This window comes from Trichechus manatus, unplaced genomic scaffold (genome assembly GCF_000243295.1).
Source record: "Trichechus manatus latirostris isolate Lorelei unplaced genomic scaffold, TriManLat1.0 scaffold00004, whole genome shotgun sequence".
In the NCBI taxonomy this organism is placed as follows: domain Eukaryota; kingdom Metazoa; phylum Chordata; class Mammalia; order Sirenia; family Trichechidae; genus Trichechus; species Trichechus manatus.
Genome location: NW_004443940.1, coordinates 7332947 through 7345083, shown reverse-complemented (window position 1 = coordinate 7345083; position 12137 = coordinate 7332947). Strand labels below are relative to the sequence as shown.

Below are 12137 nucleotides of genomic sequence, written 5' to 3'. Positions count from 1 at the left end.
AGAGAAGTAGGCTATGGAATTTCTTTGGGTAAAATATTAAGAAAACTGAACTGAAGCTTCTGTTTCTTTAATTTTTCTGTTTGATACAAAATTGCCTATTACCAGGAGGGATATTCACTGCAGTCCAGGGACCACAGTGATCTCTGAAGTATCCCTGGGTGGATGGCTGGCCTCTTAAAGTAAACAATTTTACAGTATGTCAAGTCTACATAGTTTGTGACTTTCAAATTCTTTTATAGTGTGGGTTCTCCAAGGTGGTGGTGGAAACTTCTGCATGGTAGTGACAGTGTGGTAATGGTGATGGTGGTCTTGATGACAGTGATGATGATGATACTGGCTGTGTTGGTGGTAGTAGAAGTGAAAATGGTGGAAGTGATAGTAGTGGTAGAGGTGATGATGATAGATGTATCGATGATGGTGGAGGTGATGGTAATGGCGATGGCGGTGATGTAGGTGGAGGTGCTGGTGGTGGTAGTGACAGTATGGTGGTAGTGCTGGTGGTTGCTGAAGTGGTGGTAATGGTGTTAGTTTTGGAGGTAGTGATGATAGTGGTGGCAGTGAAGGTGGTGGTGATGGTGGTGATAGTGATGAAAGATGTATCATTTGCACTCACCTTTAGGGATAGACAGAAATGTCAACCAGCAGAGATTTGTGGGAATGAAATTTCCAAGCTGAGGAAGCAGCATGAACAAAGGCATTTTGTTGTAACTGGGGTCAATGAGTTTCCTTGACTGACTGGAATGTGGTGTGACTGGTGAGGGTAATGGAGCGGGGGAGCATAACACCAGAAAGGGATATTGAGGTCACCTGGTAAAACTTTGTATGTTGGACAGGCATTTTAAACAGATTTTTGCCCAGGAGGGGGAGCACTTGAGGATTTAGAAGGGGCATGGCATGGTCAGACCAGTGTTTTCAGGGGCCTGTGGAGTGTTGAATTTGGGATGGGCATATTACTGGCAAGGAGACAACTACAATCATTCAAATGGAAAATGATGAGGAACTGACCCAGGGCAGTAGCCCTTATGATAGAGAAGGGAGAGTAGAGATGAGAGTCATTTGTGGATAGATAGAACTTGACAACGAACTGGGTGTGGGGGTAGGAGAGTGGTGTTCTGTGCAATAATCAGCTGCTTGAGGGCAAGGGCAGTCTATGGTACTACTTGGCCTCTCCATGGGGTCTGGTACTGTGCTTAGTACATGGTCGGTGTTTTGAAAATGTTTGGGGTCTGTTTAACTGCTTTGAGTTCATAACCCAGGGATTGCCTGTAGAGATAAAATGTGTGACTAATGCTTTATAAACTATATAACCAATTGTTGTTGTGTCGACTTTGACTCATGGCGACCCCATGTGTGTTAGAGCAGCACTGTGATCCATAGGGTTTTCAGTGGCTGATTTTCTTGAAAGTAGACCATCAGGCCTTTCTTCTGAGGCACCTCTGGTGGACTCGAACCTCTAACCTTTCAGTTAGCAGTTGAGGGCATTCATCATTTGCACTATAGAATTCTACAATTATGTGGGGGTTGTTTATCATCACGCATGCATTGCTGCAAAACTGTATCAGTTGGGGCCTCATTGCTCCATCTTATGTGGTCTATGGTGTACATTCCAGAACCTTCAAACTTCTTTTTGCAGATGACCTTGGCTCCCACTTCACTGAGAATGTCAAGAGCTCCCAACATGGATGCCTCAATTTCTCTCTGACCTTTGCACATTTTATCATTCTTCTCCCTGTTTCAGAGGAAGATAGTGTTTGCCTCTGCTCCATGGTCTAACCCTCCACTTGGGCTCAAAGGCCCATTCCATCAGACTTCCTTCAAGACTTGGCTCTATCAGTCAACCCCTCTTTCTCTTGCATCACCCTATATTTCCATTCTCTCAATGTATTCAAATCTCTTGCATCTTGAAAAATAACGTTCCTTTAGCATGTTACCTCATAAGGTTAAAACTTATCTTTTTCTCCTTCTCTTTACCACATTTATTTTTGAAAGAATAACCCAACTTCTCCACTTCTACTTCGATGCTCATTTGTAGTGGGAAGAATGGAAGCAGGTGACTTCTGACCACAATAAAACAGCCAGTTAATTCTTCATGGTGTGATGAATGTGGGTAAGTAATGAAAGGGAGGTGGTGCTTCAGAGTCTTTTGTTTGGAGTAGGAACAAAATATCAAAACATGTTTGAGAACCAGGATACTAGATGAAATAACGTGGTAACTTTTCTTTGATCCTTTCCCAAGCTGGGTTTTCAGCAATGCCGTTGCTTCATTGATTTTTTCCTTACTGTAGGTGATGAAACTATTTCTGTTCTGTGCAGTATGTGAGTATTTGGAAACTTGAGTTAAACATCCTCTCACCTGATAAATAGCACACTCAGGACTAGTGCCAACCTGGTGCTTTTAAAATAAATGACAAAAACCATGCAGCTCAATATGTTTTAAGCACTGACATTGCTTTTAAGCAATGACAGTGACAGATCATCACACAGGGGCAAGAGTCAGGGCTGTTGGGGGCTAAGCCAGTCTCAATGTACCCTTCTCACCCCCAGTCTTGGGATGAGCACCTGACCACTGTCCATGGCTGGGAGGCCACCCCAAATGGAGGGGAGCTGTTACTCTCTAAAACTAAGAGGCAGATTTTGGGCCCTGCCTCTTTCTGTTGCTCAGCTGAGGCAAGAACAAGTTGTTCCTCTCCTCTCTAGGGATCTGCATCAAGGTGAAGTCAAATGGGACATTGGGTCCCCGAATCTTTGCCAGTTCCTGGATGCACTCAAATTTTCATCAGGTGTGCCTGGTGGTGTTACACATCTAGTGATATGTTGGTCACACCTGGCTCTCTAAAAAGATAAAGGTCTATTTTATAGTGTTCTGTGGTGTACATACTTCCACCATGGCCAGTTTGGAAGAAGATGTGGATAACTGTCTCTTGCAAGCTGGCTTCAGCACATCACTGAATATGCCACATATTCTGTTATAAAAGTAATACGTATATCATTGTTGTTAGCTACCGTGGAGTTGGTTCCCGACTCATAGTGACCCCATGCACAATGGAACCAAATACTGCCCTGTCCTGTGCCATCCATGATTGGAATGTTGTGATTCATAGGGTTTTCACTGGCTGATTTTTGGAAGTAGATCACGAGGCCTACCTAATCCATCTTAGTCTGAAAGCTCTGCTGAAACCTGTTCAGCATCATAGCAACACTCAAATCTCCACTGACAGATGGGTAGTGACTGCACATGAGGTGCATTGGTCAGGAATAGAACTTGGGTTTCTGGCATGGAAAGAGAGAATTCTACCACTGAACTATCACTGCCCTCCATTTACCATAGAAAAATATTATTAAATCATAGAAATGCAGAGCAGAATGCAGAGAGAAAAAAATACTAGGAGCTTCACCATCAAAAAAAAAAAAAAGACTTAATAATTTGTATATTCCATTTTCGAAAAAGAAAAAAAATTCTAATAGAATTGCCATTGCCCATTGCCATCAGTCAATTCTGACTGATAGTGACCCTATAGGACAGAGTAGAACTGCCCCATAGGGTTTCCAAGGCTGTAAATCTTTACAGAAGCAGACTGCCGCATCTTTCTCCCGTGGAGGGTTTGGTGGGTTTGAATCAATGATCAACCTTTTGGTTAGCAGCCAAGCACTTAACCGCTGTGCTACTAGGGCTCCTTAGCCATTTTAGCAGCTGCATAATATTGTAGTGCACAAACCACAATGTTCACAAAACCACATTCATTGCTGTTGAGTCAATTCCAACTCATAGCAATCCTATATGACAGAGTAGAGCTGCTCCATAGGGTTTCCAAGGAGTGGCTGGTGGATTCAATCTGCTAACCTTCTGGTTAGCAGCCAACTGCTTAACCACTGTGCCACAAGAGCCCCACAATGTCCACATCATGGCACATTAAGGTTGGTTCCAATTTTTCATCAAAAAATGATTTTGTTTTCCTTAATAAACATCCTCAAATCTCCTAGAGATGTTTTTGAGGGAGCCTGAGGCCGCAGTTGTCCTATGGGAATCACCAAGGGAAACCTCAGAGCAGCTACCTCAATAACGGCCAAACCTTGGAGACCACAGGCGAGAAAGTGAACCACTCTCATGTGCTAAGAGACTTCCAGGCTTGGTCCATGAGACATTTCCCTGTCAACTTTGGTCACCACCACAAATCCAGGTCACTCTAGGATTTCATCCCATCAGCTAATTGAGTCCCTCTCACTTTCCTCTAAGACTACCCTACTCTGCCTTTGAACTCCTGCTTTGTGGCATGTTAACTTCCCTCTATCTTCAAAGTTTTCAGGAGTGTTCCTTCTACCCCTATCCTTAACAGAACCCTGGCAGGCCCCTGTACTCCTCTCAAATAAAGTCTCCCCCCCCAACCCTCAGGTCTCTCACATTCACTCTCCTAAGAACCAGGAGGTGGGGCAAGGGTTCTCCTTGCTCCTTATTGTCCCATCCAGGCCACTGTCCCTTCCATCCTATCAAATACCATCTATGATCATTAAAGTTGTGTGTAAACTTGGCTGGGCCATGATTCTCAGTGGTTTGGCATTTATGACGCATTTTGGCAGTTGTATAATGTTGTCAACACTTCCATGATGAAATTTGATATAATGTGATCACCTCCATGATAGGATCTGCTGTGAGTAGCCAATCAGTCGAAAGGGAATTTCCTTGGGAGTGTGGCCTGCATTCAATATAGGTGGACTTTCTGGCAAGTCTCGTGGGCTTTTGCTCAATCTGGATCCTGCAGCTGGCTCCTGGTCATCTGACCTCCGGTTCTTGGGACTTGAGTTATCAGCTTATCTGCCATCTTGCCTGCTGATCTTAGGATTCATTGGTCTTTGCAGCCTGTGAGCCAGGAGAAACCTCCAGTATGACCCATGGACTTGGGACTTCCCAGCCTCTACGACTGCATGAGCCATTTCCTTGACATAAATCTCGCTATATATATTTATACGCTTTACTGGTTTTGCTTCTCTAGAGAACCCAGCCTAAGACACCACCCATTTGAGGGTTATTTATGTAGCCACGTCACCTTCTTCCTTCATTGCTGCCACCCTCCAACCTCCTGGTCACTTCTCCCTAATCACTGAGTACCTTACCTCTGGCTGCAAGTCTTCTTCTCCAAACTAGCCACTGTCTCATTCCAGTGACTTCATTCTCCCTGAGAAAGACCACCAGTACTCTGGCATCTCAGTTTGTAGACTCCTCATCTCCAGTTAACTTCTCCTCTCCTCTATCTGTTATCTGCTCCCTGGCCATACCCTGGACCAGGCACTACTTTTGAAATGCTGATTTCAAATATCTCCTTCATAAATACCTTGTCCATACTCCCAGCTCACTTGTCCAAGTATCTTTACTTTCACAATTCTTTGTCTCAGTGGGAACCCAAACTGATTAGCCTGCGATTTTCTTCCTCTCCATCAGCCTCTTCGGCTTCACATCAGTATACTTTCTCCCAGATAGCACTCTCCTGGCACTGTGCACTTATTCTCAGTGTTGCACCCACCACACTACATTTACATGCTCGTTTACTTGTCTGATTGCCCAGTAGACTCTAAGAGCTTTGAGGGTGGGGGATACGTCTTGGTCACTGTTGTATCTCCAGCATAGTATTTACCATAAAGTAAGTGTTCATAAATATTTGCTATGTGAATGAATGAAACGATAAATCATATTAAGTAACCATAGTTTACCCCTTTTAAGAATAAGTCAAAAAAGAAAGTTCATGGGGAGTATGAGGAAATTTGTTGTTCAGAGGAATGTATCCCTCAGTTCAGTGAATATCTTTGGTGAGATGAGTAGTGGTCCCGGAAGTAGATTACTATGAGAAAAAAAAAAAAAAAAAAAGGAATTCTGTTTGAAACAACTAATTTATGTATGTAGAAATACTCAGTAAGATGCTGTCTTTAAGAAACAAAAGGAAAGTTTCATTAAATGAGTTCAACATTCTATACCCAGGCAACCATAATAAAAAACGTGGTTGCTGAATTTAAAAAAAGAGAGAGAGAAAGAGAGAGAGAAAGAAGTGGATTACATATTAGACAAGCAAAAAATTGAATTAGTCAGGCAGAGTACAGCTTGATTATTATCTCAAAATATTTTAGAAAAAATGAAAACAAAGTGAAAATGAGGATAATAAATAGAAATACAATTGGCATAACATAGTTTATAAAGAAAATGTTCTACATCCTACTTTGGTGAGTAGCGTCTGGGGCCTTAAAATCTTGTGAGTGGCCTTCTAAGATATTCTGATGGTCCCAGCCCATCTGGAGCAAGGGGGAATGAAGAAAACCAAAGACACAAGGAAAGATTAGTTCAAAGGACTAATGGATCACAACTAGCATAGCCTCCACCTGACTGAGTCTAGCGCAACTAAATGGTGCCTGGCTACCACCACCAACTCCTCTGACAGGGATCAAAATAGAGGGTCCCAGACAGAGCTGGAGAAAAATGTAGAACAAAATCCAAACTCACAAAAAAGACCAGACTTACAGGTCTGACAGAGACTGGAGAAACCCCAGCGTATGGTCCTCAGACACCCTTTTAGCTTAGTAATGAAGTTATTCCTGAGGTTCACCCTTCAGCCAAAGATTAGACAGCCCCATAAAACAAACAATAATATACATAGCTCAGCCATGTATATGAGACTAAATGGTACACCAGCCCAGGGGCAAGGACAAGAAGGCATGAGGGGACAGGAAAGCTGGATAAATGGAAATGGGGAACACAAGGTCGAGAAGCGGAGAGTGTTGACATATCAGGGGGTTGGCAATCAATGTCACAAAACAATATGTGTATTAACTGTCTAATGAGAAACCAATTTGCTCTGTAAACCTTCATCTAAAGCACAATAATAATAAAAAAGAAATAAACATGATGACTAAATGCAAGAACAAATTAGAACAAAACAACTAGTAAGATGATTCACAATTAAAATTTGAACCCTGAGTATAGAGAATTTTCCATCCTTTAAATGTGTATATTTTGGGCCATAAAAAGTATTTTAACCAGTTTCAAAAAGTAAACTGTGGCATATGCCACAGTCTCTGTTCATGAAAAAGAGAGAAAGGAAGAAAGAAGGAAGAATAAAGGGAAAGAAGGAAAGAAAAAGAGAGAGAGAAATACTTCAAATAAATTGGACTTAGAAAAATAAAACTTTTCTAAATATTTACTGAGTCAAGGAAAAAATGGACATATAGTGGTAGATTATTTAAAAAGTAAAGAAATTGAGAGCACTACCTAGCAGTCCTTATGGAATGGAGACAAAGTGGATCTAAGTGGTAGATTTTTCACTATTTGAAATATAAAACTAAATAATAAAAGCATTCAACTGAGATAGTGAGAAAATGTGAATTTAAATAAAATTAAGAAAAGCAGGAAGAAGAAAATAAAAACAAAAGCAGAAGTTAATGAATAAAAAGCAATAGAATGGACAAATCCATTCTTTGGCAAATATTTTGGAATAACGGTAGAGGAAGTAGAAAAAACAAAAAGATGATGTATAATTGTATATAATTACATTTAAAATCACTGTGGAATATATTTTTTTCCCGTGAAAAATATAAATCAACAAATTAAAAAAGCAGAAATACTAAAAGTAGCAGGTGGAACTAAAGATGTATTAGAGTTTATGCCATAAAAGGCTCTAGGGCCAGCTGGTTTTATGAGTGAGTTCCTTTGCTAATTCCAATGCTATTCAGGAATTGCTTGATGCTAAAACCTGACAAAGCACAAAAAAATGCAAACTTTTTTTTGAATATAAATACAAAAATCTTATTTAGCATAAATAATCAGTATATGAAAAGCATGATTCATCATGAGAAATTGAGATACATCCAAAATACACAAATATAGAATTACAATGATTTGCATCACTGGGATACATTAAAAAACTATTTTTCTCAACAGATGCTGAGATCTTTTGATAACATTCTTTACCAAACTAGGAATAGAGGATGTTTCTTAAAATAATAAAATATATGAATGTTGAGAAACAATCAACAAGGAATTTAATTGTGAAACCAACAACCCAAACCTACGTAACGGTAAAGTACTAGAGGCATTCCCAGAAAGGTAAGAAAATTTGCAAATCCATCATTATTTAACCCTGTAAAAGTTAAATGTAATGTGGCATTCTGGATGGGTAACTGATAACTTACTATCCTTGCATTGCTGAAAAAAGTCATGCTTCTGCACTGTGTACTCCTTTTTTAATATAGTTTTGAATTTTATTTGCTAATATTTTAATTAAGATGTTTGCATCTATTATTACAATACAACATGAAGCAGAAATAAGAGATATAACCATTAGAAATATGGAGACAATTGTTATTTACAGATGATATGATTATATTCCTATAAAAACTCAGCTTAAACACTATTAGAATCAATAAATAAGCTAGATAAAGGATAAACTCATAAAAACCAATTACTGCCCTATGTTACCAGTTGGAAAATATAAAAGGGATCATTTCAAAATTTGGATATAATGTTCCAGTCTAAGCCCATATAGTTAATTTCTTCTTTCTCTAAAATAGTCAAATTACCAAAGAAATGTAAAAAAAATCTATTTCAGATCTGGAAACAAGAGTAGGTGTCACAAACAGGCCAGAACAGATTTCTTCTGGTAGCTGAGACCTGGCTGGGGGAGGGTCTAGCCAGTAGAGAAGAAACAACTTACTTGGGGAAGAGTGGGAGGGACCTGCCCCATGTAGAGGGCTGCAGGGGGAAGATGAGGAAGAGTTTAAGAGATCGGATGAGGTCAAACCTTGAACCTGCTATCAGCTGAGACACTACCAGCTCAAGGGCCAATGTCCAGCTTCCCCTTGTCTTGAACAGCCAAAGGCCCACAGTGGGGAGTCAGCTGGGACTTCCAGGTGGAAGAGTAAAACTGCAGCAATCCTACATTTATCCCTTCTCTCTATGTATGATTGAAAGATTTGAGTAGGCATCCCTGCAATTCTCAATCCATATTAATTCTCCATACTGGAAAGCAAACTGCACTTTATAAGATTGAGCAAAACGAACAAACAAATGAGAAACAAAAAATAAGGAAATCCTTGGCTATTTGGCAGGATTAACACAGGAACCAATCTGGAAAATAAGTGAATACCTCTCTGTGAAAGAGCTTACTTTAACACTTAAAGAAACAGGTGGAAATTCAAGGCAATCCCTTGTTTGTTTCTAAAGCAAGATTTCAGTTGCATCTATGAAAAGAGCAGGAAATATTGCTTTCAAATGAAAAACACGATTACAGAATTACAAATGCAATGGGCAATGAAGAGAAGATAGTCTTCTGATCTTACAATCTCATCAGACATGCTTGAGAAGCCACCCAGAAATCAGAAAAGCAATGAGAGAAATGGCTGAGATTAGCTAAATGGTAAGTAACATGGGGGATAGGCTCTAGGGAAACAATTTATGCATAGTAGGGACTCTGAAAAGGGAAAGCAGAACCGAGGCCAAGCAATTAAAAAAAAAAAAAAAGCAAAACCTATGGAGGGAAATGTCTCTGAATTAGAGATTCGATTCTAGATCAGAAGGCACTCGTCAAGTGCAGAAAAATACAAAAATAAAACCAAAAACCCCTTTACATTTACATATATTATAGTGTGGAGTTTTTTTTTTGTTTGTTTTATATATAAAGAATAAAGAAAAATCTTAAATGCATGCAGGCAGAAATCACAGATTATTTAAAATGGAAAAAAACAAATGGCATCAGGTTTCTTCACAAAACTAAATGCTAGAAGACCACAGAACAGTGTCTAAAGAATTTAGAGAAAATGATTGTGGGCTAATAACTCTACAGTCAGCCAAACTCTTCTTCAGGTGCTGAAATACTCATTTTACTTTATCCTTTTACTCCCTAGTGATTTTTTTTTACTTGATGATATTTATAAGTAGATACCTTAACACTTTCACATTACTGAATTAAAAAAATGCAGAGGAAGTTCTGTGGACTGAATTGTGTCCCCCAAAAATGAATGTCAACTTGGCTAGGTCATGATTCTCTGTATTGTGTGGTTGTCCTCCATTTTGTGATCTGATAATTCTATGTATTGTATAACCTCTATGATGTTAATGGAGACATGGTGGCATAGTGGTTAAGAGCTCTCATCTGCTAACCAAAAGGTTGGCAGTTTGAATCTACCAACTGCTCCTTGGAAACCCTATGGGTAGGTTCTATTCTGTCCTACAGGGTGGCTATGAGTCGGAATCAACTTGACAGCAACGGGTATGTATGGACGGATATGATGTTAATGAGGCAGGATTAGAGGCAGTTATCTTAATGATGCAGGACACATGCTACAGGATTAGATTGTATCTTCAGTCAATCTCTTTTGAAATATAAAAGATGAGCAGAGAGGAGAGGGACCTCATTACCTCCAATCAAGAAGAGCCAGGAGGGTAGCATGTCCTTTGGACCTGGGACCCCTGTGCTGAGAAGCTCCTAGACCAGGGGAAGAGTAATGACAAGGATCTTCCCCCAGAGCCAGCAGAGAAATAAAGCCTTTTGCTGGAGCTTGCACTCTGAATTTGGACTTCTAGCCTACTAGTCTGTGAGAGAATTAACTTCTGTTTGTTAAAGACATCCTCTTGTGGTGTTTCTGTTATAGCAGCCCCAGATAACTAAGACAGGAGGCAATAAATTATATTTAGTTTAGAAAAACTTACATTACAGAGAAACAAAAATAAAAATGTTAAGTGAACGTAATCTCACTTCCAAGAAAGCAAAAACATTGAGCGTAAACTTTTGCTGCATATCTTTCCAGACATTTCCCCTATCATCTATAAGTATACGTGTACACTTTACAAAAAGGAGCCCTGGTGGTGCAGTGGTTAAGAGCTCAGCTGCTAACCAAAAGTTCTGGGGTTTGAACCCAGTAGCTGCTCCATGGGAGAAGGATGTGGCAGTCTGCTTTCTTAGAGAGTACAGCTTTGGAAACCCTATGGGGCAGTTCTACTCTGTCCCATAGGGTTGCTCTGAGTTGGAATTCACTTGAAGGCACACAACAACAGCACACTTTACAAAACCCACAAATGGTATTATACTAAGCGCATTGCTTTGAAACCTGGTTTATTTACTGATCAGAGTATCATGAATACATTTTCATGTTAATTAATGTTTGTACAATGTTATTTTTAATGATTGCATAGGTTTTCTTTGTATGGATGATCCGTCATTTATTTAATCAGTCCTCTATAACTGGTGTTTGTTTCTAATTTTACAACCTTATAAATGATGCTAGTACCACTATCTTGCCTATACAGTCTTGTGCTTATGAATTTCTCAGACTGTAATTGCTGATTCAAAGTAGTGTACATTTAAAAACCTTAATAGATTCTGTCAAACTATCCTCCCTGAAACAGCACTCACCTTCCCCATAACCTTGTTAATAGTATTTTCAACAAGTTTTATCTAGGTCAGCCAAGTACAGGAACACTTACATCCATTATTGGAATAATTTTTTTTCACATTCTTTGTTAACTGTTAGTTTTTTGACTTTGACTTATTCTTACTGATCAGATCTCCTCTATGCTAGTTATATTAATGGTTTGTCTTGTATTTCACTTTTTTTTCAATTTGTCATTTGCAAAAGTTTAAAAAAGATTTCCTCATTTAGTTTCTTGATACACACAACTTAATATATCTCTGTCTATACCTATACCTATATCTATTTCAAAGAGCCCTGGTTGTACAATGGTTAAGTGCTTGGCTGATAATCTGAAGGTTAGTGATTGGAATCCATCAGTGGCTCTGCAGGAGAAAAGACCTGGTGATCTGCTCCCATAAAGGGTATAGCTTAGGAAACCCTGTGGGGCAGTTCTACTCTGTCATATACACGTTCATTGCGAGTCGGAATCGACTTGATAGCACACAACAACGACATACGTATACCTAAACAAAAAAACCAAACCCATTGCAATCGAGTCAATACCGACTCATAGGACAGAGTAGTTTTTTTGGTTTAGGTTTAGGTATGTCTTTGTTGTGCACCGTCGAGTCGATTCCGACTCATGGTGAAAGCGTATATAACAGAGTAGAACTGCCCCGCACGGTTTCCAAGGAGCGGCTGGTGGATTCGAACAGCTGACCTTTTGGTTATCAGCTGAGCTCTTAACCACT

At 39.7% G+C, this 12137-nt stretch overlaps 1 protein-coding gene across 1 annotated transcript in view; it reads right to left on the bottom strand.

The window, feature by feature from the left end:
• Positions 1-233: 233 nt before the first annotated feature.
• Positions 234-12137, bottom strand: part of TACR1 (tachykinin receptor 1) — a 116794-nt gene continuing 104890 nt past the window's right edge. The window contains exon 3 of the mRNA XM_023731769.1: positions 234-504. Within this exon, the coding sequence (XP_023587537.1) occupies positions 234-504 (271 nt within the window). The remainder of the gene's footprint in view (positions 505-12137) is intronic.